Below are 20,401 nucleotides of genomic sequence, written 5' to 3' on the forward strand. Positions count from 1 at the left end.
CTCATTTGGGCCATGGCCAGAGCCTTTTCTGGCAGTTCTGGGCTACCGCTTATTCCGACCGTCTCAACGCCGTGCACTCAACTCCCTCGGGTCGTCTGCCGAATTTCTGTCGAATTTTGGGAGTCGGTCGAACGGTTCTCGAGATACGTAAACTACAGATGTACGTACAGACTGAGATTCCGTGCATTTATTGTAAGATGACCACAATGTAAACATGCCCTCAGGGCTTTTTGTGTTATCCTTTTAGCATTGCTTGCGTATTTGATTGTACTTGCTGTACTGTTTTATAAAGTATTCAATCAATCAAGCTACTAACTGGACAATGGTCTATGTTTACAAAATATGTCCGAAGCAATGAATAGACATTGTCGTTGAACTGGAGTCAGGTTACTTTCCAGCCAGTCTCACTCTACAGATCCCTGGTGACTTAACCTTACACGTTGGTCTGCATGTTTCTCTTCATGTCTCTCTCAATTTGTCCAAGTCAGTGTCTCTGTCTCCCATACTATACACAAGAAAGATTATCTACTACAGAAAGATAATGGTTCTTAAATTGTTCTTTAAAAGGCTATATGGTTGCACAAAGAACCATCACCTACTAAAGAACCATTTTATTTAGTGAATATTTCTTCATGTTCCTCATATGGTTCTAGAGAACCTTTTTTTGTCAAAGTTCTTTGAGGAACCACAAATGGTTCCTCTAAGAATCATTCATTAACCACCATGTATTAATAGGCTGAAACATTTGCCAAAAATAGCCAATCTCGGCTAATAGATCGGCTATTTTTGACGAAGACATTTGGTGTAGAGGATAGAAAAGGAGTGGGCCAAGTACAGAGCCTTGGGAGACACTGTTCGATGAAGTATATAAGGTTTAATTGTTTAAGAAGGGTTCTTTCTGGAACTATTAAAATAATGGTCTGAAAGGTTCTTTCTGGAACCAAAAATGGATCTTCTATTTGAGCATCAGAAGAACCACCTTCGGTTCCAGTTGGCACCTTTATTTTTCTGTGTGTGCTCTCGTAGTCTCCTATCCTGTCTGTCGGATAGGAGTCTGTAGTCTGCTCAACCCTGTCCCAGCTCAGCAAGGGTCGAAGCAGTGTCTGCGGTCCGACAGTGTCTGCTTGCGAGTTTGTGTGCATTCACGCTTAGAGCTGCCACACTGTTGCTATGCTGCATATCAATGATTAAAATGTGTGCTAGGCCTGAATATTTCATGGGGTGCATCCTCGGGAGGACGTCGCACGGCTGTGTTTATGTCTCTTATTGTTTTGTGTAAAGCACTTTGAGTTGCCTTGTTGTTGAAATGCACTTTACAAATAGACCTGCCTTGCTTTGTCATAGCACTGCAGCGCTACCATTGGTCGCACAAAGGATTACATCAGCATTTAATGAGGGGAGGGACACGATCTGGTGTTTGTTTGAGTTAGTGTCTGCAAATGTCTCGTATTACCCCAGCATCTCTGTCTGTTTGTGTGTGTGGTGTGCACGTGGCTGTGTTTGAATGTGTGTGGGCAGGAGGATGGACAGAAGGCAGGCAGTTTGTCGATAGCAGTCTGCTGCTGTCCTCCATTGTGTCTTCTGGGCTGTGTTGTGTGATGGAGGAAAACAGAGAAAGGCCAGGGGTTACACTCCAGCTGGGGGCGTGAATCCCCCCCCACACACACACACTCTTTGAAAACTGGGGAAATCCATCCCATGACGTACGGAATGGATGGAGGGCTGAGGGGAGGAGAGTGTAGTGGGGTTCACGATCCTATTACCCCTTACATAGCTCGTTTCACGCCAACGCTTGTTGTATAAAGGAGAGAGCCTCCGGCCATGGTAATGCAAACAGATTGCACAGATTGTTGGTGATGTTTAAGTGCTTCAGTGGCCACATAAATGACTTGACATGGTGCGGTCGAGTCCGGAAATGGAGACGAGGGGGGAAACTGGCTGGCTTGACTCCATCACAGACGGGGGAAATAAAAGATACTGTCTCTTGAGGCAAGCTTTGGTCGAGTCAAAGCAGTGATTTGAGCCCGGCCGATGCCTGATTTTACTTAAGGTGCTCCTTAAGTAAAAATTTAACTGGATATATAAAAAGAACATTTTACTTTAATACATTGAACAAGCAAGCAAGTAAATATAAAATACATGAACTGGATTTGTTTTATTTAACCACTGAAAGACGCCATGACATGCCGCAGTAATCATGATAGCCTATTTGAGAGAGAATGCTTTCTTCATGGTGGGGGGAGAAATAGGGTGATTCATGTTTCCACAGATAGATTTTGGATAAATGGTGGCGGGACGTAAAACAATTGCATTGAAAACATTTAAGTTGACACCAAATTAATTGTATGCCCCCATGTGAAAGATGCGTCATACATTGTTTTACTTTTTTGCCGCCTTTTTCCCCAGGGGAAAAATGTGAAATATGAAAAATGACTTTTCTTTTGTCATTTTAGGTGCCATTTTGACCACCTCCACCCAGAGGGTTAACTTTGTGTGAGCAAAAGATTCAAGAAGCTGCTGGTTTCAAGCTGAATTGTACAGCCTTTTATTTTGGGCTGTTTCGCAATAAAGTGGCCTTGAGTTTTTCTTTTTGTTTCCACCAGGCCAGATGGCAGAAGGTCGGAAACAATATTTCGGCTCTGCCGTCCGTCCGTTCTTTGGCCTATAATTCTTGAACCGTAGGTCATACAATCAAAATGTGGATCTTGGAAAGGCCCCGGCCTTTTGTACCAGAATAGATTTTCCACTATTTTGTGTTTTCTTCTAAACACTTTTTGCTACTACTCCTACGGATTTTTTTTATAAAGATATTTTATTGGCCTTTTTTCCCTGCCTTTATTGAGAGGAGAGTAGGCTGACAAGAAATGGGGAGAGAGATGGGGGGGTGACATGCAGCAAAGGTAGTTGGGATTTGGAATCGAACCTTAATAGAACCATATAGTATATTTATTGTCTATGTGGATTCGTTTACTATTTTTTGCTTCAAGTTAATGAGTATGCTAGTGTCATTACTCTCATAGACAGCTTTCAGGTGTGGGTGTCATCGCCACTGTGAGGTAATTATTAATAATGATTGTCACCTGGTATTGTCACTTCCCCTCTTTAAAATCAAGGAGCAAGTTACTGTTACAACTGATGAATGCCCGAGTCTTTCTGATTTGCTGAACAGTTTTATGACAACACACCAGAGTGGTCAGAGCGCAGTGGTAAAAAAAAGTTTGGCACTGTAGGTGTGATTTTTCCAGTTTCACTTGACATGACATTACTTGTTCAGGGTCCCCACGGTCATGAAATTCCTGGAAATATTTTGAAATAAAATTAAAAAAAATCCAGTACTGGAAAAGGTTTGAAATTGATCAAACATCATCAAAGGTCCTGGAATTTATCAAGGGTCCTGGAAAAATATTTGGCTATGCATTGTTTTTGGCTATTGATTTTGTTAAAACAAAACATTTTCATAAACATGAATAATATTACACGAAATATGTAACATAAGTAGTTTTTCGCCGAACGGGCTGTGTGACGGCAGCCTAATGTATGTCTCAAACTTTATTTTTGCTACACTGCCTATCTTTGGGCATTCTACATAGGAGTAAGAGACACATTATTGCGCCGATTGATTGTTATATAGGCCTGGAAATTGGGCTAAATATTCTGGAAAAGTTTTGGAAAAGTTTTGGAAATTCATTGCTAAAAATGTGTGGGGACCCTGCTTGTTGGTCTGACATTCTATGGACAGGAATTCATTACTAGAGGTAGGCCTAAACAAAACTCATCTAAAAACTGGTTCTAAAACACCTGACAGTTTTTCTTTTGAATGACCAAATTACAACCGCAGGGATTGGAAATTCAGTATCTATCATTTTGCTTCATCTATTGCACACCACGACTGGGTGCGTGTGCCCTTTTGGACATGAGAAGCTCTACTGGACATTTGTCATAGATCCACTAAACACACCATCCGGTAGCATAATCTCTCCTCCTCCCTCACTCCATCCCCCTGCTCCTGTTTGTCTGCGAGGCTTCAGGGCTCTCTGTCGTGTGAGAGAATCCAGCTTTTGTCTGGCTGTCTACTTCAAGGCCCTGCTCCTCTGCTGCCTAATGAGGAAACATGGGGATATGCTGGTACCACTACACTCACACTGACAGACGGCAGCGGCACTGGCCTAGTTGATTTAAGATTTGGATGCAGACTTAAAATGAGGTAATCTACACCAGTGGTTTCCAACCCTTTTTATATCAAGGTCCATTATTTATTCGGCATTTGAGCCACGGACCACCATTCGATGAGATTTAGCCTCTCAGACCCTAAACTTAGAATATTTCGTTGTCGTTTAATAACATTTTGTCCACAATTCCATGCTGTATTGATGTTGGTACCATAGGAGAGATGACAGGCAAACGTTGATCAAAATAACAAATCTTCTACATTCTCTAATTGTGTAGACTTCTTGTAAATTAAGTAATGCAAATGTTTAACAATAATTGAACTCTTGAGAGCATAAAATAAAACCAAATGGGTCCAATTGGTCATTTTACGCTCTCAAGAGTTAAAGATTACCCAATATAAGTCCATTTAGTTACCAACTCTTCCATCATTTAACATGGGGACCACCTGGCACCCCCTCAAGGACAGGTCCACTGGTGGTCCCCAGACCACTGGTTGAGAACCACTGATCTACACTAATGTACTTGTCAAATGACTAATAACGAATACCAGTATACTGTAGTAGTATGGCATAGTTAAATGAAGCTATTTTGTTTAAAAAATGACCACATATGTCCATAACGGTGTTGTGAACAAGTCATTCTATCTAGACTAGAGCATCTGGAGTGTACTTACTCAAGAATTGGTACATTGATCTTCTGCATGAAGTATCGCTGATTCTGTCCAGGCCAAAGGTGGCTTTGGGTTGGAGATTAATACTAATCTGAGTGGCATCAATACACAGCGTCAGCATGCAGCATGAGATCAGACAAGCTCTGACAGCCGTAACAGACCTCCTGCCAGCCTGTAGAACAGAGAGAGAGAGTGACAGAGATGGAAGGAGAGAGGGAGAGGGAGAGAGACACACACAGAGAGAGAGAGAGAGAGAGAGAGAGAGAGAGAGAGAGAGAGAGAGAGAGAGAGAGAGAGAGAGAGAGATGTCTCCAGGCCTTTCTCAGAAACAACCATGGGTTTCCCTCTGTCTCATCAATTTGCACCCGCTATCTCTTTACGCTGCGGTCCTAATCGTAACTTTGTCCCTGTTTGCTCCGCAAGCCACCTTTCTCTCTCTCTCTCTCTCTATCTCTATCTCTCTCTCTATCTCTCTTGGCTTCGTGACACTGCAGGGTTTCCTGAGCTAATGATCGCTGCCTCTCCACAGCTCTAGTCTCCTCTCTCCAACGTTGTTATGTGTTGATCACAGATGCTGTCTGTTTATTTCCTGGGCAGACAGTACCGCCCCATCTTACCTTCCAGACAGGCAGACACCCACCCTCAATTCTGTGGGATCTCTCATCTGTGAGGGCTTTGGCGTGACTACTGCACCGATCAAGGGAGCAACGATTTGACATTAGAACTCAGACGCCAGACAGTCCTGGTGGTGGCATCAATTGATGGCAACATGAAGTAGTTTCTTCATATCTGTCCACCGTGACTAAACCTACACTGTGGCTGCTCTATTGAAGTCTTTTCCAGAGTTGATCTTGTCACCTGTAAATGTTGACTCAGCTGAATTATTCAATGAAAAGAACCTCTTGGTTCACAGTTCCTGTTCCTTTTGAGGGGATTAAGCTCCAAATGATTGAAACAATTCTCTCCATGAATGAATGTAACGTAAGTAAGCCGGATTCTTTTGTTTGTTTGTTTTTTGCATATGAAAGGTTATAAAAGGCAAACTTTAGCAAAATAATGGGTTTGCCTCAAGCCCCCACAGTTGCTGAGAAACATTGAAGCCGCCACCCCAGTGGCCAAAGCTGGAACTGCAGGCGGGGAGAAATATATGCACGAGCAAAGAATACTGAGATATTTATATATATACAAATATATAATATAATATAAATATGTAAACATATTATACATAAATACATATGCATTTACATATAAATATGCATCTCGAGTGTATTTAATAAATATCTCGCCTTCATGGCTCGACACACAGGCTCGTTCATGGAGGTAGTTTGTGACGTAGGACGCAAAAAGTACACTAGTGCGCATGCTCATAACTTTATGGCTGCTCGAAACGACTCAAAAAACGACCCAATATTTCTACTTCCAGACTTCTGGGTGCTTCAAAACGCCACTGAGCACTTTCATTTAAATGAATAGCTGGGGACGGGGCGATCCGCCCTCTAGTTATATTATACCTCTATGGTTTGCCTTCTTTCACGTTATATATAGCTGGTACTGTAGACCATCTAGTAAGTGGTCTGAAGTATAGTCCCAGTTTTTAGTTACAGCTTTTCTCAACTGGATGTTTATTGTTTTGTTTAAACTAATGAAAAAGAAAATGTAGCCTTTGTCTTTTATAATTCATAACTGTCATTGGTAGATTAATGGCAAAGCAACAAAACTCCTCTAATTCAGAGTGGGCTACAGAACTTTGGGCCCCTGCTCTCCTCTTGACATACTAAAATGAGCACTGTATCTGAAACGGCCGCTGAATCCATCAAAATGTGCTTTTCAGATTCAGTGCCGTTTACCACAGCTATCTGAGGCAGCCTTATGAAAGCAGCCAGCGAGGAAAACCATCTGCACGCATACAAACAAGTGTCTGGCTCAGGGAAGCAGAATACCCTGCCTGTAATTGTACAGATGGGGCTGTGAGTCTGTGAAGAGGCCACTTGAGCTGAGTTGAGTAAGAGGTTGTTCTCCAATAGATCTCACTCTCGCTCTGTTTCCCTGTATTTTATCTCTAAAGTTCATTAAACAGACATGTGTGAGTGTGCGTGCGTGCGTGCGTGCGTGCGTGCGTGCGTGCGTGCGTGCGCGTGCGTGTGTGTGCACTAGATAGTATTAACTATATTACTAGTAGCAATATGCCAAGAACAAGGATTATACTGACAGATAATATTTAAAAGAGGGGAAATAAGATAACATAAGTCCTGTATTTCAAGTCTGTTGTATTGTTTGACTTTATTTGGCAAGCATTCAAATAAATTTTGTTTATTTTGATCCACATCAACAATTTCACCAAACGTACCACACTATAATCCAACAGTTCATGCTGATTGATCAAAAAGGCATAGGCTGAAGCTCAAAGCTTATTTAATGTGTCAAAAGCATGTGTGGAAATGTCAAAGCAAAATTGTGTAGCCCTAATTGAAAATGTAAATTGAAACTGCAATTTTCATAATAGAGCCTTTAATATTAAATCAAATTCAGACATATTTCTTTTTGTTTTGGCAATACTTCCTTTTCTCGTTATACCAGTCCCTGATCTCCTGTGTATACACCTACAGTCGGTCCTAGAGAGAGGATTGCACAGACCACCATGGCGCCCGGCTTATTCCCTCCTGCAAACATGGCCAGTTGTGTTCTTTGGAACGCCCGGCCAAGCCAGATCCACCACGGAGGAATCAAACCCTGGCCTGGATTATTTTTTGTTATTATAAAGAGATAGCCCCTTCTTGAATTCGGGAGAAAATCTATGCATCGTGTTGACACTTAAAAAAAATCTCTGCCAGGAGATGCGTACGGCCCTGTGTGTGTGCCTGACTGTGTGTATGTCTGTGTCTGTATACAGCTAATCTCTCAAGAACAGATTCTGCTCTGCGTTTGAATCTGTCGCGAGGGTCCGTCATAACGCGTACGCACTGACCTACAAGTGGGCGTGCCTTAACCCGGATTAACCCTTCGTGGTGCCCGGCGCGGAGCCCTGCTTCTAAATTTCTGCGTTTTTCACCGTTTTTTTTTTTTCCACACCGTTTGGTTCCCCCCCAAGGTTGGTGCCCTGTGCTTCAGCACCTCAAGCCCGTTGGATAAGCCACCACTGGGGCTTATAACCAAAACGATCCATGTTCTCTGGGAGAAGTGGTGTTAGTGTTTATAGAAATATTGTTAGTGGGAATGAAAACATAGTCGCACCACCGGAAGTGAAAGGCTGAAGGCAGACCAAAACCCCGGTTTCCTTGCGCACGGGTGCTCCTTTGTCCTCGGCCCAGAGCCAAGTGAGATAGTAAAAAACAGCAGAGGGCGCTGTTTTTCCTTTTCATTTGGCGATGGGTTCCCAGATTGGTATACAGCTAATCTTGCTTACTACTTGGCTGATTAATCAGTCCAATACATTTCTTGTTTATGCTGACAGCAGGCCAAGGACTTCAGTTCTAATTTTTCAAATTGGTCAACAACAACTACAGTATGTAATTTGTTGTACATTTTAATCAAAGAGCAATCATCTCTCTAGGCTATGGGATAAGCATCCTGCCAGGCTATGGATCAGAACCAATCGCAGACATGCACAGATCTCACTTCCTCTCGCAAAGGACACGTAAAGTGAGTGTGGGGAAGAGCAAACCTGATACTTTATGAATTTGTATGGGAGAGAGAGGGAGGAAGAGAACAGAGATTTTGTTGATCACATGTAGACATATCACTGTATACATCGTTATTAGTATTAGGGCATGACTCTTGGTGGAGATTTGCACTTTACTGAGTGCACCTTCCTTTCTAGTTTCATTATCTCCGCCAGAATGGATGGCTTAAGGCCGGATATTGTGTTTTCTATGATTGACTTCCAAGTTTTGTGGGCCCAGGGTAGCCAAACCGGCCTGGTGGTTATCTGTGCAAAGGAGTGCACTTTTCTAGGTTGAAAATGTTATGTCGAGCCACACGTTGAAATGCCACTTTGTTGGCAACATAAATCAGGCTTTCGGTGCGCCACAGCTCAGAGTTTAACAAATCCTCTTACAAGAACCGAGTATGGTAAGGTGGATGGGGGTGCTTCAAAGGGCTTTGGTTGTGTGTGTTTTTGTGGTTTGGATGTTGGAATGAGGCAGGCTGGTTGTGTTTTCTATTCAAAAGTGAAATATTTCCTGGGTAATTTATCTGGATTTCATTTGCAATCTCCACCTGGTAATTTTCCTCTGGAATACAGGTTTTGTTTTCTGCTACGTAATTGAGTTTCTTTCTGAGAGTCTGTAGTTGTGTCTGTAATCTGTATGTATTGCGTGTGTGTATGTAGTGTCTATGTGTGTATTTTTCACTGTACTCTCTTTGTATCTGTGCATTCTGCATTCTTGTATACTTCTGTGTGTGTGTGTGTGTGTGTGTGTGTGTGTGTGTGTGTGTGTGTGTGTGTGTGTGTGTGTGTGTGTGTGTGTGTGTGTGTGTGTGTGTGTGTGTGTGTGTGTGTGTGTATGCGCTCGCGTGTGTGTAGTATATGTGTGCCTCATCCTTGCGTCTGGATGAGTTAGTATTTATTTATTCCGGCTTACATCCGTCTTCCTACGGTCATTGGTGATTGGAAGGCTCCTGTTGTTTCCACGTGCATCTGCGCATCACAGATTGCACCAGCAGCTTTCCATTCACTCAGTCAGTCTCCCTTCTCCTTTGTGTGTGCGTCAGCGTCATGGTCAGACGAGATGAGTGTCTCTGGAGAGGACAAAGGCAAACAAAGGGGACACACAGCAAGCTCCAGCCATGACCGACAACACTGCTCCTGAGAGTGTACAAATGTAACCAAATGGACCTCTCATAGTTACAAATGGAAATATATTTTTTACTGTGAACTGTCCACTGGCAAGGAAGAGTTACGGTCAATTCACTTTAAATTAGGGCTGGGAAATATCAATATTATATTGATATTGTGTTATGAGACTAGATATCGTCTGGGATTTTGGATTTTTTGGCTAGTGTTATTTTCCTAGTTTTTATCACTTAAAGTTCAGCTGCAATGGATTGCAACCTTTATTGTGAAATTTCCTATAGTTAAAAGCTACTTGTGTCTCAGCCAATCACAGCTCGATGATGTATGAATTTGTGACATTGAAGGCTCTATTATGTAAAGTGCCGTTTAAATTAGCATATTCCACTAGGCCTGTACAATTTCATCACAATATTTGCACACGCATAATATATTTGTTTATGCTTGCCAAAACAAACAATACAATAGACTTAGAATGTAGGTTTTATTGAAATACAGGTCTTGTGCTGTGTGACTCAAACATGTTGCCAAATAGTCTGCAGGTTTAAGCCTTTTGTATTTTCATGTCCCTAGAAAATGCTTTAAAGGATCCGTATTTAAAGGCATTACACGTTTTTTTTTTCAATGTACAGTGGTCTCCCTCCTCATCTTTTTACTTTTTTTTTACTTCACATAATGAGCTTCTCTGTTAAATTGTATCTCTATTAATAGCCTTTGTTCTTGGCATAAAGCTTAGTACAGACAGAGACACACAGACACACACACACACACACACACACACACACACACACACACACACACACACACACACACACACACACACACACACACACACACACACACACACACACACACACACACACACACACACACACACTGCTCTTTTTGTCCGTGCATGTAGTCCTTAAAGCTATCACCAGGAGGAGGGAGGGAGGACCAGAGTGAACCCTCTGCCTGTGTTTACCTGCACGCCTCACTGCCTTATAGCGGACTGAATACATGCACGACTCACAGGCCTCCATTTTCATTTTGTGTCCAAAATTGCCACACGCAGGTTTATGTCAAGATTTAATGACACATTTTGAGTTTTGATTAAAAGGCCATAAAGTCTCACATTTGTGTGCAGACATTGTAAAATGTGCGGTGGGTTAAAAGTGTGTAACAGGTGTGTGTGTGTGTGTGTGTGTGTGTGTGTGTGTGTGTGTGTGTGTGTGTGTGTGTGAGTGTGTGTGTGTGTGTGTGTGTGTGTGTGTGTGTGTGTGTGTGTGTGTGTGTGTGTGTGTGTGTGTGCGCGCACGCGCGTACGCGTGCGTGTGTGTTTAAGCCTTCATTGTGTGTGCATGTCTCTAGGGGTGTTTACATTATGACTGACTGAACACAGCCTCGTGTCCCCAGAGGAGCCATGGCAGATGCTTGGCCTCTCCTCAGCTCTCAAATATAAAAACAGGATGCTGCTCTTATAGCTTCATGTTTTATTCTGAGATTTACTGAAGTTATATACCAGAACGTCTAGCACATCCCAGTAAAACGAATGTATCAGGTGCTTGACATGGTGCTGACAGTACAATAGCAAAGAACCTGCACACACTGGACAGTTGCTCCATTTAAGTATATTAATGATACAGCAATAACCAACTATTTAGTTGTCAAATATGATATATGATTGACAATAGATCATTTCAAATACAGTACAGGCTACTTCCACAAGTTTTTAAAACTCATGTTGAGTAAACAAAATGATTAAATATGGCTTATTTTGATTCTTGGTATCTGTCTTTGTCAGTCATTTCTTATGTATATTAACATTATTTGTCAAATCTGCCCAGTGCAATATTTGTTTACAAAGCCTAAAAGCCAAACAGAAATGCATTTTTTTCATTCCAATGTTCAATGGAAAAACACAATTAAATTGTTAATGGCAATTATTTGTATGATTAGTTAATCGTGAAGTAAAATTTCATAATCGTGACAACCCTATATGATGTCTGTCTTTCTCATTTACCTTTGTTTATAAAGGGTATCTGTGACATAAGGTAACATAATTGCAATCAGTTTGGAGACCATCAACATCAACGTTCTTCTCCTGTTCTAAACAAAAGGCTTCAGGCAGCACTTATTTTGTGCTTTGACAGGCGGGCTGCGTAGGTTTCATCCTACTCTTCCCCAGGGGAAGAATGATTTTTGCCTTGAGTACGCACAGGGAAAAAAGAGCCTATTCAGAAAAGCTTATTCAATACTTTTGTTATGCAATTGTGTTAGCAATGCAAGCGTATTTCTATTTATTCTTTCCCGTTTTCACGCTGGTGATCTGTAATTCCTGTGCTGCTGCTGAGGTGATTTTTACCTCTGCCGCAATAAATTATTTCAGTTCCACATGGCTTTTGCATAATGTTGTGTATGTAACTATGTAGTCTCATTTAGGAGATAACAGATCGATACTTAAGTTATGCCTGACATGATGTGATATAATCATTAAGTTATGAGGCAGTAGTAGAAAAGCTGTAAATCTAAATTGCAAATGTAATATATTTTCCAATAGCATCCTATACGACTGGTATGGGAGCTGCCCTAATTGAAATTCAATCTGTGTAGATGGGTCCTATCAATACAGAGATCAATGGCTTCTCTGCAGGCTGTGGGGAATCTGGGGATACTGATGATGCTGCACTGTGGTCTAGCTTGTGGTGGGTTAAGCTATTCTTAGTTCTAGCTATTCCCCACAGTGCAGGTATAGAGAGCAGTGTTTTTATAGGTATGGCCAACCACATCAATTGACAAATCCTGCAAATTTCCTATTTCATTGTATTTATGAGTTTAATAACTTGTCAAACGGTTCTGAAACCACTAGCAGTAACCACCAACATAGAGCCCGGCTGGATAACCTATTCAGTTGGATAAACTAAGCTTCACTAAATCATAATGATTAAGTTGAGAGATTCAAATGTAAGTTTCTACTCATAAACATACATTTTATTCTGACTCATGGGCTTCAGGAACCTGTCATCTATCTATAAATTGCAGAAACCTATGTCTGTGTGTCTGTCTGTCTATCGACTTCAAATCTGGTGTGTGTCGCCGATGACCCAGGGATGGTTTGAGATTTTCTGCCGAGTGGAAATTCGGAATTCGGACATTTGGCGCTAATCAGTCCAGCGGTTTGCGAGATTAGGTCCAGACATACAGACTGGCTTTCTTATAGGCTAAGTGGAGAGCCACGCAGTAAAAAATATCCCAACCTATCTTAGGTGAAACAAAGTGCAGTTGAGGCAATTCTATGGTGGGGTGACAGACCTTGATTCTCATGTGTTCTCGGCATTGGATTTGGCACCAGTGCAGTTTTCTCCCACCTGGGTGAATTGCTGAGATTTGTGGCATCATCATCTGACTACCACTGCTGCAGGTGCTCCTGAGAGGCCTCCTGGTAGAGGAGGCATTAACGGGCCTTCTATTATTAACGACGATGATGGACAGAAGATTGGCAGCAGAGCTTTATGAGAAGCCCTCTGGAGTGCCCTTCATGAAGTTTGAGACATCCCATAATAGCCCTCTCCTCAGGTGGGAACTGCCTCAGACAGCTGCTGCAGGCCTGTTGCTGCTGTAGAGCTAATTGTGATGCCACTCGTGAGTGATGAGCACCTATGGAGTTGGTGGGAGACACATGGAAAATCTACAGTGGGGATTATTTCAGATTACATCATTAACCACCAGCAGTTCATTTAATGACCCTATTAGAGGTTTCACCTGTATTTAAGGCATCAACAAGGTGTATTTTTCCCTTCTTTGTTTTGGATTTTGGATTTTTTTTTGGCTTTTATTGATAGGAGTGACATGTAGCAAAGGCTACGGGACTAGAACCCGCGACGCACTGTCAGGATCAGGATCAGGATCAGGTTTATTGTCACATCACAGGTTTACAAGGTAAAAAAGTGGGTGAAATTCGTTTTTGTACAACACTCCCATCAGGCTACTTTGAAGCATAGCCTATTTTTCATTTCTCAATTACATACATTGGCTTGATATTTAACAGTTGTCCCGACCTTTGCTGACTGCCACTTTATTCATACATGTGTGTACAATATAGCTTTAAAGATAGAGCTGGTTAAAAGCAGTGATCATTAAATTGGAACAACAGCCGCATGGGTATGACAGCCACCGCTCAGCCCCTAGGGAAATTATGGGAAAGTGAGAAAGTACCTCGGCTATTAGTCTAGCATGAGAAATAGGTTCCCATGTACCCGCATGGTATTTTTTAGCTTTTGTTCTTTTTAGGTCCCTAATGGTCTCTTTTTTTTTTTTAAAGAAACGTTTTTTCATGTTGCCACGGTCAAATAATAGCCCATGGGGTTAATTTGGTGGCCATGCAAGTGGCGAAAAATACAGTCTTTCATAACTCCTGAACCATACAACATACAAATGAACCCAAATCAAAAGGCCATTGACTGCATGGTACAACCACTCTTTGTTGGTGAAAAACACACATTTTAGGCTCATAACAAGTACATTTTACTATTTTGTTTTGCAATAATTTCCTGCCATTTTCTTATATCAATTGCAAGGTTATTAAATGGATGGCAATCACACTATCTGACATAGATGACAATCTGATCATACTAGTTAATTGAAAGCAAAACTATCATAAAAAAACTGTTTCACTGATCATCTTCATCATCCATCTCATCTTCAATCTCCACCTCATCACCATCACTGACGAGTGACGACCAATACCAGATTTTTGGGTCCGATGCTAATCCCGATTTTAGAGAGTCCTAGCCCACCGATTAGCGATTACCCATGTTGACCGATATTTTGACAAAAAGTGCAAAATTCTAATAAATTTGAAAAACTTGTCAGATTTTTTTTAATAGCATACTGTATAGTATGTAGCGTTGCGATGCGTTGTTAGCTTGTAGATCTGCAATTTTTGAAATGTTCTGAAAACCTTTCAAAACATTTTAAAACATTTTAAAATCAATGACCTGCCCAAAATAAGGACAGTATAGGTTAAACGCGGCCTTGACACATCGGCCATGTAATTGCCAAAACCGATGTAAAAAAAAAAGTAGTGGTTGATTGGTCTGGCGTTACTGATGAGACACCCAGCAGCTAACAGGTCATTGAGACTGAGAGATGGGGGCAGAATTGTTCCTCAAGGCTCTAACACCCCCCTCCTTCTCTCTCTCTTCTCCCACCCCTGACTTAGGTCTCCATAAGTTCGGCTCAGCTGGCCGCATGTAACAGGCCACTCTGTAGTTCACCCGCTGGCTGTGGGGGATGAGGGAGCAGGGCACTGAGGGCAATGAGGAGACCAAGTGGCAGCTCTGCCAGTTGATGTTTAACCACATTAATCCTGGCATCCCTATTTTGGGTAAAATAAATAAAGAAAATAGAGAAAATAGCCAATCTACAATCCAGGTTGTGCTCCACCTGCGTCATTCCGTCAAGAAAGTAAATGCCATGTGAGTTCATGGGGACCTATTTCTCTAGTATTTTGTAATCATTTAGCAACGGTGCGTTTGAGGTACGGGCTGCAGCACGGCCTACACAAGCTCTCTGAAGTGAAAGGTGGGAAAGATATCAGTGTTTGAGTGTCTGCCACTGCTGTACACTTCAGAGAACTTTGCAGTAATTACTCGCCGACTCTCAGGAGGCAGTCGGCCACACTTTGCAGTCAATACCTCACTAACCACTTCATTCACTCACTAATCATGTGCATGTAGCATACCTGCTGAGTATACAGATTATGTGCATGCGATGTTCATGGCGCTCAGTCGCTCACCAATATCATATTGGTCGTTCCTCGATCCTTGTGCTCCTTGCTTTATAATGTTGAACACTAGCCTGGTCAAATGAGAATGGATCTCGCCTCTCACTGTGTTAACAACATCTGTCTTGTTTCTTCTGCCGTGGCAATGGTGGCATGTTTACCTAATCAGATCTCTGCAACGTCTGTCTCTATTGTCAGCGGAGACACTTTATATTGTTGGTACCTCAATCAGGCTGTGTAACATTACTGAGGCCCTTCAGAACACTGATAGTGCTCACTGTGGCAGAAGGTGATTTGTGTTGGATTAATCTGCTCTCTTCTCCATTTAACCTGTTTGCATTTTGTTTTGAGCGGCTGCTTGAAGTTATCAGTAATAGGCTATAAACCAATGTAATGAACATTCTAACACCCACAATGTTATTTTGATATTGCAGCTCGGCACTGGAGCAAAATGATGACCCCTTTCTTTATAAAGTACTATACAAGTTATTCTACATTCAAAATAGCACAATATCCTCAGAATACACGCTCTCCCTTCAGACTACATAAGCCGTTTGACACCAGCATGTTTCCTTGGCCCCATTCATACTGTGATAGATTTCTTCTTCTTCTGTTATTATATACATGCTGAACTTGTATTTGTCCCTGAGGATGGAGCTTAGCAGATTGCTCTGCTCTACTTTTCCACTTTGCCTCGCTGTGGCTGGTTTTGTTTTTCACCCTGACTGACAGTGATCCACCCTCGTAACCAATATAATGTAAACAAACCTTCTTCTCTCAACACCATTTGTTGTGTGAGTCACGCAAATCTCCATGGAGAAACTTGTCAAAGCTAATAATTGCAGGTGGAACACCAAATAAGTAAGAAATAATGCACAACATGTGTGTGTATATATATATATATATATATATATATATATATATATATATATATATATATATATATATATATATATATATATATATACATATACATATACATATACACACATGTATATATACATATGTATATAGACATATACACACACACACACACACACACACACACACACACTCACTCACACACACACACTCACACTCACACTCACACTCACTCACTCACTCACTCACTCACTCACTCACTCACTCACTCACTCACACACTCACACTCACTCACTCACTCACTCACTCACTCACTCACTCACTCACTCACTCACTCACACACACACACACACACACACACACACACACACACACACACACACACACACACACACACACACACACACACGCACACACTTTGAAAACCAGTGAGCTATTCTAGACTGCTTAACAGTGAAGATGTACAGTGTGTATCAGTCATGATCTTATACACCACCTCGAACTTTGAACTTTGTAAGTTGGAAATCTGCATTCTCTGGGTTTGCAGTCCATGTGATTCTAAGTGTTCTTATTTGCCTGTGGTCTCCTGGAAAAACAAGGCAGGTCTAACAACAGTGTGGCTTCTATGTGGATCTCGGACGTAATGTGGACAGTCCATGACGTCAGTAATCTATGACATATCTATGACGTATCTATGATGTCATCGATGGGGAAAATTTGAAGTATAAATTAATCTTCAGCAGTCACGCTTTTTTACTTGGCTCACATGCGAGGAGTCGAGTTTCTCTCTGGTTCTTTGGTCAAGAGATTTTTGTTCCGTGGACGATGCACAAGCACACCTGCCTCTCTGCTCTGCTCTTCCTGTTGTGCTTCTATGGATGTTTACCCCTCCATGTGTCTGCATGCAAACAAGAGCCAGAAACTCCAGACTGGCGAATGACTTTGAAAACCATTCTTAACGGAATACAAAAAATTGAAGGCTATCTCGATGCTGCACTTGACTTGTTTGGCGGTGACGATGGGTTATGTCAATACAAATGTAGTGATGGTTCTAAGCCAGCACCACGTCCTCACTACAAGCCTTCACCCCCGAATGGATGTGGATCCCCACGCTTTGGAGTTCAGTTCGACATAGGCATCCCATCCATGACCACATGTTGCGACCAGCACGACCGTTGCTATGACACCTGCGGTCGTCAGAAAAACGACTGTGACAAGGAGTTCCAGGGCTGCCTGGAGATCATATGTAGAGATGTGAAAAGGACTTTGGGAGTGGACCATAGTGTCCAAGTGTGCGAGTCAACTGTGACCCTGCTTCTTGATGCCGTCATGCACCTGGGCTGCAAGCCCTACCTGGACAGCCAGCGAGAGTCTTGTATGTGTCAGTACGCAGAGAAGAAGGAATTATGAAGAACTACAGATGGCATTACACAGTACACGGGCAAAGATAACAAAATACAAACTTCTTTCAAACTCTGATGTTTTCTCAGGGATAGAGCTCGGCTGGTAAGTGCTTTCCTCCCATGTGTTCTGCAGCTTTTGGACAGTAGAGGAGGCAATTCTTTTTTTGTAAGACACTGGACTAAGAGTGTCTGCTAACTGCCGAAATTGTAAATTGTATAACTTTGTATTTGGGCAAGGTCTCAGCCCGATCCAATCGCTAAGTTTGCAAGTTATATATATATGAAATATATAAAACGTGAACAAATTTAAGTATTTCCTTGGCTTTCTGGCAGCGTGCAGCGTGGCACTGATTTATCCAGCGATCAATCAGATTAGCCCCAGACACACATACACAGACAGCCCACAAACAATCTCAGACTCACAGACACTTTTCTAGATGGCTCGGCTCCTACAGAGTCACGCGGTAATAAGATATTTCCATGTGACAATATGTAAGATAGGAACAAAGAAAATACTGTCAGACCCTTATTCCAATTACTGTAATAAAAAACGAAACAAAAACAAGACCCAGTTGTTGCCGACGGTGCACATCACTGTTAATTTAACATAAAAGTATACTTAAAGTCATAACATAAAGTCTCAACATTCATTTTAGTAGAGACCAAGTCAGTTGTAGCAACCAAGGATATTTTGCAACGTTGCCAGTAACAGTTTTTATTAACGTTATACATAAATAAATCAATTTTTGATACATTTATGGTGCCTTCTGTTTGTCATTCTGGCACAAGCGTCACTTGCAAGTAAAAAGTAGTGGTGGTTAGAGAAGTTCAAAAACATTTTATTGTGAAACATATACGAGTGTATGACGTTAAGAAAAGGTAACAGTTCTGTTACCCACTAATCTGTGACCTATCCTGAGTGAATGGCTGCTGACTTCTCTGTATTTACAGCTCACAGAGTGCTTGTAAAAGACCAAAGGACATCATTGTGGGGAATTCAAGCCTGTGGAAGAAAATCCACTTGTTCTGGTACTGTAATTGGTGCCCGAGGAGCACAGCATTAGTGCATTCTGTTAATCCAGCACACAGTTTGGGCTATTAGCGCATGCAGGACTGAGTCCCAGTGGAGCAGATGAGTGACGTGAGCAGTGGCAAGCAGAACGTGGTCCCTCAGCCTTTCAAAAGGCTGATTGCATGGTGGGTAATGGGATCAGTGTTTTGGGCTCAAGGTTGGTGGCGGTTTGTTCAAGATGGCGTTCTCTCTGTGGGCTTCTTGTGAAGCTTGAAGGACTCTTCTATCAAGGCAATTTTTTTATGATAATAACTCAAGGGGGGTTTTCCACCCGAGGGAAGTTAGAAAGCATTCTCCTTGACCTCTAAAGGTTGTGTTGGTTTGAAATTACGCTATGGTTTGATGAATCGGTTTTGGCTAATGACAACCAGTGTTTAGGATAGGCGGAGAATTTTGCATGAGACCTTTTTGTCCACTGTAGATTTAGCCTGGGGGAAGGTTAGAACATAAATGATCTGCACTTTAATCACTGTCACCGGCCCTGCCATGCTCCTCCTCATGCCAGATGGCGTGTGTGTGTCCAAGCAAGTATGTTCTTCTTCGTCAATGTCAAGTGAACCTCTATACACCTCACAAGTCCCTTTGGCCTTCCTGAATCGACCACAGGAACTCAACATTTGAACAGTTAGACAGACATGGGTTGTACTGTACTTGTTTGTCCCACTGCCACTTATGACTTAAAATAAATGAATTAAAATGAATTCATGGCATCATGCCATTCTTATAAAGACTATAACAATGAATATTATCAGAATGTAGGGTTTTAACCTTTTAACAAAATACTTCTTGTTTTAACACACAAATATCACTTACAATACATTTTAATCCCTGCTCTGGGGTGGATTGCAAACAGATCAAGTATTTTGATCTCAATGTGATTAAACTCATAAGAGGCAGTGGGACAAAGTACAGTACAACCCATGTCTAACTTTTCAATTGTTGTGTTCCTGTGGTTGATTCAGGAAGGCTAGAGGGACTTCATGTGAGGTTCATGAGGAGGTGTATAGAGGTTCACCTTTTGAAAGATTTATTTTTGGGCTTTTATGCCTTTATTTGACAGGACAGTAGGCTGACAGGAAATGGGGAGAGAAAAGGGGAGTGACATGCAGCAAAGGCCTTTGGGATCGGGAGTCGATCCTGCGACACGCTGTCAGGCTACACCAGCGGTCCAGGCCTATAGAGGTTCACTTGATAAGAATAAGAACATACTTGCTTGGACACGCACGCACGCACGCACGCACGCACGCACGCACGCACGCACGCACGCACGCACGCACACACACACACACACACACACACACACACACACACACACACACACACACACACACACACACACACACACACACACACACACACACACACACACACACTTCAGTAAACACATTTTCAGGTGGGTCAACAATTTCATCCAATCGGCAACTTAAATTTTATAGTGCTCCAGTTCCAATTTTGTCTGCCAATTTTCTGTTCCAATTTCTCTTAAATCCTGTATCCTTTATGAGTTCTCTCTCCTGATTGGATCAAATTGGTATACCGAGCTGGAAATGTACAGTATTTTCTGGTTATCAACCAGGGCTGGAGAGACGAGGACACCCTTTTTACTGAACAAACACTCGATATGGAGCTATTTAACACTTATTTTAACAAACAAATATCACTGACAGCTGAA

General features: G+C 41.9%; 2 protein-coding genes across 3 annotated transcripts in view; both read left to right on the forward strand.

The window, feature by feature from the left end:
* frmd5a (FERM domain containing 5a) overlaps positions 1-20,401 on the forward strand; it is a 79,240-nt gene that overhangs the window by 8,757 nt on the left and 50,082 nt on the right. The window lies entirely within an intron of this gene.
* On the forward strand, positions 17,080-17,664 carry LOC311047881 (group XIIA secretory phospholipase A2-like; the record flags this gene model as incomplete). The annotated part of the gene is made up of 1 exon (XM_084060830.1): positions 17,080-17,664. One exon carries the CDS (start codon positions 17,080-17,082, stop codon positions 17,662-17,664), a length of 585 nt encoding a protein of 194 aa, XP_083916956.1.

Source organism: Gymnoscopelus microlampas, assembly GCF_963454915.1.
Source record: "Gymnoscopelus microlampas genome assembly, chromosome: 6".
NCBI classification, from domain to species: Eukaryota; Metazoa; Chordata; class Actinopteri; order Myctophiformes; family Myctophidae; genus Gymnoscopelus; species Gymnoscopelus microlampas.